This window comes from Chrysochloris asiatica, unplaced genomic scaffold (assembly GCF_000296735.1).
Source record: "Chrysochloris asiatica unplaced genomic scaffold, ChrAsi1.0 scaffold00025, whole genome shotgun sequence".
NCBI lineage: Eukaryota > Metazoa > Chordata > Mammalia > Afrosoricida > Chrysochloridae > Chrysochloris > Chrysochloris asiatica.
This window is the reverse complement of record NW_006408543.1, coordinates 17,376,993-17,382,985: the sequence shown is the minus strand read 5'-3', so window position 1 is coordinate 17,382,985 and position 5,993 is coordinate 17,376,993. Positions and strand designations below refer to the sequence as shown.

General features: G+C 39.1%; 1 protein-coding gene across 1 annotated transcript in view; it reads right to left on the bottom strand.

Moving 5' to 3' along the window:
* The window catches only part of CATSPERB (catsper channel auxiliary subunit beta), a 191,888-nt gene that overhangs the window by 24,157 nt on the left and 161,738 nt on the right, over window positions 1–5,993 (bottom strand). Inside the window, exon 21 of the mRNA XM_006839633.1 lies at window positions 404–514. Coding sequence (XP_006839696.1) covers window positions 404–514 — 111 coding nt within the window. The remainder of the gene's footprint in view (window positions 1–403; window positions 515–5,993) is intronic.

Genomic DNA, 5,993 nt, shown 5'->3' with positions numbered 1-5,993 from the left:
ATTACTTTTAATATAAATTATCTATCATTTTGGTAGAAAGGGTCTGGGTGAATATTATAATGTAACATGATATGATAGAACAGAATAGATAGATCAAACGTGGTATAAGTCTTAAAAAGAAACAGACAAAGCAGAGCGCTGTGGAGTGGACATGCCACACTAGCACGATTATTTTATTTCATAGATGGGTGAACTGACTTGTCAGGGTACGTTTATATCCAGATCTTTTCAGCTCTGTGTCATAGGATTTATTGCTGTGACATTATAAGAGGTTATTTCTATGTGTTCATTTTTCATGTTTAATCAAAAAGCATATTTCAATATCATGAAATCAATATCATTGCAATATCATGCAATATCAGATGCAAGTACTTTGTCTTCAGGTAGTGAAAATGTAACTTACCTTTTCTTTGCAATCTGAGAAAGCAACAGCATGTGAAATCTTCTGATCATCTGTGCAGTTACACTCCTCCCGAGTGGACATGTTAGCACACTGTTTATATTTGCCAGTTTTCTGCAAATAGAATGAATATAGGTATATACTCAAGAATACTACATAGGTCTCAAAGTATACCTCCATAAGGTACATATTAATTGCTAAGGGAAATACAGTAACTTTATAGTGGAGAACCCCAGCAGATACCACCTGATCCAAGTATCCTGTCACCAGTAATAAGACTTATCATCACATGTCTCCTCTATGACTCACTGAGACGGGCACATCACTTCTGCAGTATTTGTGCCAATTGAGGTCCGTTACAAAAGAACTTCAAAAGTGTAAAGATCGTTAAAGACAAAGAAAGACCAAGAGACCATCGCAAATTAGAGGAGACTATGAAGAAATAACTATGTGCAATGTGAGATGGTGTGCTGGATTCTGGACCAGGAAAAAAGGACTAATGACGAACTGGTAAAATCAGAATGAGGTCTATACTTTACTGTTGGTGTTCCCTTGGTTCCGACTCATAGCGACCCTATATACAACAGAATGAAACACTTCCTGGTCCTTTGCCATCCTCACAATTGCTGTTACACTTGAGCCCATTGCTGCTGCCACTGTGCCAATTCATCTCATTGGGCTCTTCCTCTTTTTCACTGACCCGCTACTTTACCAAGTATAATGTCCTTCTCCAGGGACTGGTCCCTCCTGATAATATGTCTGAAGTATGAGAGACAATGTCTTGCCATACTTACTTCTAAGTGACATTCTGACTGTACTTCTTCCAACACAGATTTGTTTGTTCTTTTGGCAGTTCATTGCATTTTCAATATTCTTCTCCAAAATCATAACTCAAATACATGGATTCTTCTACCATCTTCCTTATTCATTGTCCAACTTCTACATGTAAATGAGGCAATTAAAAATATCATGGCTTGGGTGAGGCCCACCTGAATTCTCAAACTGGTATTTATGTTCTTGAATGCTTGAGATCTTGTAAGTAGATTTTTCTGATGCAATACGTTGTCTGATTTTTTGACTGTTGCTTCCATGAGTGTTGATAGTAGATCCAAGCAAAATGAAGTCTTTGACAACTTTAATCTTTTCTCCATTTATCATCATGTTTTTTATTGGTCCAGGAGTGAGGATTTTTATTTTCTTTATATTGAGGTCCAATCCATACTGAAGGCTGTGGTCTTTGATCGTCATCAGTAAGTATTTTAAATCCTCTTCACTTCCAGCAAGCAAGGTTGTATCATCTGCATTATTGCAGGTGTTTAATGAGTCTTTCTCCAATTCTGATGCCACATTCATCATCTTCTTCTTCCTTTTTTAAAATTTTTATTTTTATTTTTATGTTTTATTGGGAATCAAGTGAAGGTTAACAGACAAGATCGTCAGCTTTACATTCACCAAATTTTACGCTTTGTTTCCTCTCAATGATTAATTACAGTCCCCTTCCTGCAACTTCCCTTATACATCTTACTTCCTCCCTGTGACTTCCCTTATAAATCTTAGATTTCATAAATGAACAAAGCAAAAATATTTGAGATACACATACAAAATAAAAATTATATATTCATTTAAATGTCCGAAGGGCATATTCTGCTAGCCAACCTCCTGTCTGCAGACACACAGCTTTACAGTCTATATATATATATATTTTAAGGTTTTTATTATGAACTGAGTGAAAGTTTACAGGGCACATCATCAGTTTTACATTCAACAAATCATGCAACTTGTTTCCTTACAATGATTATAATCCCCTCCATGTACCATCAGTTAACAGTATTTCTCTCTATTCACTTTAGTTCTCTCTCTCTTTTATTTTTAAATACCCAGGAATACATAATAATTTACATCTCCAAAGGGCACATTCTGCAAGTCTGCCTCCTAGCCACCAGCTCTTAGTTCCTCTCTTCCCATGAATCTAGAGTCCTCAGTCACTCCCTCTCTCCATGACCCCATCTCTGTCTCTGTCTCTGGCTTCCCTGCAGTCTGCTTGTGCTCTTGATGGTCCGAGTGTCCTTTGTTTCTGGACTGTAAGATTAACCACTCCCCTGTTTTTGTTACAAAACTTCTACCTTTACAATTGTGACAGTCGCAATTAGTCATTATAACAATTATCCACTACTGAATCATACGAATTTTATCCCCATCTCTCTTCACCAGGCCCATCTAGACAAGATGAAAACTATTCAGTGGAGATTCTTTTGCCCCCACACACTCTTAAACTAAACTTCCTCTTGAAACCTTGTAAGCCAGTCACTTCATGCTTTTATTGCCCCCTCATTTTAGGTAGCCAATGTCTAGGTTGCCCGTCCCTATCTACCCTGTGTACAGAGGGGATAGCATTGATACTTAATGTGAAGGCTCCTTCTCTCTCTGTTGGTTATTTAGAGTTACTACCTCCATGAGTATAGGTTAGGTTCATCAAATTGTAGCAATTTACCCATGTTGTAAAAAAATTTTTTTTTCTTTTTTTTTAAAATCTTCCTCTAGTTGAGTTGTGATTATCAAGCCATTGAGCCTAGGTCAAATGGGTACTGTCTGCAAGTCTGGGTGTTCTTGTGCATCTCCCCTCACTTCATATCAGCTGGATGCTTCACTCTCAGCTCTAGCCCTCTTTGGCTATGTCCTTGTCTATGGGATCAAGTATCCCCAGCTCTCACCACACTTTGAACTAACCAGCCCTTCCTCTTCTCTCTCTCATCTTCAGATCAACAGGAGTCAATGGATTATGGTTGAACTCAGCCCTTTCTTCATTGATGCCTTTCCCCCTCTTCCACTCACCAGTTGACAAATGTGGTTGCCAGCAAACTTACATGTTTGTTTGTGTGTTCCCATTGAGTTTCAGTCTTAGAGAGGAGTTTGTCCTGAAGGAACTTGATTGCTAGCCTTGGTGTCTTCCTGGCTTATTCTTGTAGTAGCCAGTCATGCTGACATTTTTGTTTTGGGTTTTTCCTGATGATCTTTCTTTGAAGATGTATCTTCTGTCACTGTAGCTGTTCCAGTCTGCTTGTCCTTTCTAGTGGCGATGTCTCACCTCATAAAGTTGTGGATGGGACTCAGGATTCCACCAAAGGTCCTATACTCTATAAAGGCTTTGCACGAGGCCTATTTCACTGGGCAAGTTGTAGAACCCCTTTTAGGTATTCCAATCAGTTATAGGCTGAAGACAGACTTACAAGTTTTCTCTAATTATGTTTCCCAACATTCCTTTCTCTCCCACTCAAGTGTCTATTTTACAATAGTAGGCAAGGGAAACCAATATTCATAAGACAGTCAAGCATTTTAGTTTGATTTCCCCTCTTCAAGCTATACCTAGATCCGTGTATCCCAGAGCCCTGTAGTTCCAAGGTTGAGTATGCATCACTATTTACCTCTGTCCCACTTAGGCCATGCAAACCTGTCTCAGTGTTCCCCTATCTATCTTGTTCTTCCACCTCCTCCTCCTCCTTGTATTGCCCTCCCCAACACCTGAACTAAACTCCCCACCCCAACTCCATTGTTGTGGTTAATTTATATCCATTAATTTATTCTTCCCTCCATTTAAGACTGTATTTTATCCTGTAATCTACCTTTCTACCACCTGGATCTCTGTTCCTCTGTGTTTACCTTTTTTCACATGGTAATTGTTTTGATCATAGACTGACCTCCCAGATCCTCTGTTCTTACAATTTTATTCTATTCTTGTCGATTGAATTCAGGATGCTGCTGCCACGTACATCATTCTCTAGTTGTTGTCTATTCTTGTTGATTCTCAGTCCACAGAACTTCCTTTAGGATGTTTTTCATAGCAGGGTTGGCTTTGGTAAAATCCCTTAGCTTCTGTTTATCCTGGAATGTTTTGATTACACCATTGTATTTGATTGACATCTTTGCTGGGTAGAGGATTCTTAGGTAGCAGTTTTTTCTTTCAGGGTTTTATATATATCTCCTCATTGCCTTCTGGCCTGCATGATTTCTGTTGAGAGATCTGAGCTTAATCTGATTTGCTTGCCTTTGTATGTTACACTTCATTTATCCCTAGCTTGTTTCAGGATTGTCTCCTTATCTTTGATATTGGAGAGCTTGATTATTACATGTCTTGGTGATTTTCTTTTAGGGCCTATCCTTCCTGGGTTTCGTTGAGTTTCTTGAATGCTTATCTTTTCGCTTTTCAGGATGTTAGAGAAATTTTCTTCTAGAAGCTCTTTAACTATCTCCTCTATGGATTTGTGTTTCTTCCTGTTCTGGAATGCTGATAATTCTTAGGTTATGCCTCTTCATGTTGTTCAAGATGAATCTTAGGCCTTCTTCAGATTTTTTAAAATCTTTTTTTGTGCTTGCTCTTCTATCTTAGTAGCGTTGAGAGATTTATCTTCTAGCTCACTAGTTCTGGCTTCTATCTCTTCAATTCTACTCCTTTGCCCTTTTAGTATATTGTCTATTTCTGATATTCTATTATTAATCATTTGGACCTCTGTCTGTAGGTTTTGAATTATTTCCAATGCTGTATCTATCTTATTTGATTGTTCCTGTAGTGCTTCCCTGACTTCTTCCTTATTTTTCTCAACTCCATTGTATAGTGTTTTGATACATTTTATAATTTTTTCTGAATTCCTTCTCAGGCATTTCCAAAGCCTGTCCATCTTCCAGTATGGAGTGTAGGTCTACTTCCAGCTCATTTGCCTCAGTCACTTTATCCCATTTCTGGACATGTACTGATATGGTCATCTGTTTCATTTTGTGGGGCATATTCAGGAGTTAGTTACCTGTGGCCTTAACAGTTAGACGAGTGTGTATTTAGGTATTTTTTTATGCTTTCTGATTGCCTCCAGGTAGATGTGATCAGGAGATGGGCTTCCCTTTCACTCATCTTCCTGAGAAAGTTCAAGTTGCCACTGTGGTCGTTGTGATGTAACTCAGGATTTAATTTTCAGCCTATTTCCTTTTTTGTCTGCTTGTCCTGCTCCACAATCCCCGTTCAGGCCTTTTTCCTAGTGATAAACAGTTTAGGGCCAGCTGTGGCCACTTTACACTGCTGTTTAGTTTTAGGTGGACATTGTTAGTTTAAATTTTGAGGAGATCTGTGCGCATTCATAGTAGAACCCCCTGGGGGTGGGGGTGGGGTGTTCACTCACTCAGGTACCCCCTCTAGTTACATGAATGGAGGTGCACAGACAGCGAGACACCAATAAACAGATACACCAAAAAAAGACTGTCCACACCTTTATCTCCACTGTCTGTCAGGCATCCGTGGCTGCTGTGATCCTTCCCCTGCTTGGTCTCTCCCAAGATGGAGGCTCCGGGAGCAGCTGAGCATTTGAATTAGAAAGCAATGGATTTCTTCCTTCTGCTACAAATTCCTCTAGCAGTAAGCCTTCCAACCTTCTAAATATTCCTTTATATGTGGTTCAGAGTTCTGGGACCATCCCCTGAGACTGCTTGGTCTGGTATTTTATGTTGTTGCTGATGGAGCTCCTCATTACACTTCTTTCTACCTGATCTGCCAATTTGTTCTCTGCCACATTCTTTACATAATCCAGCTTCTCAGATTATTTGCTCAGCA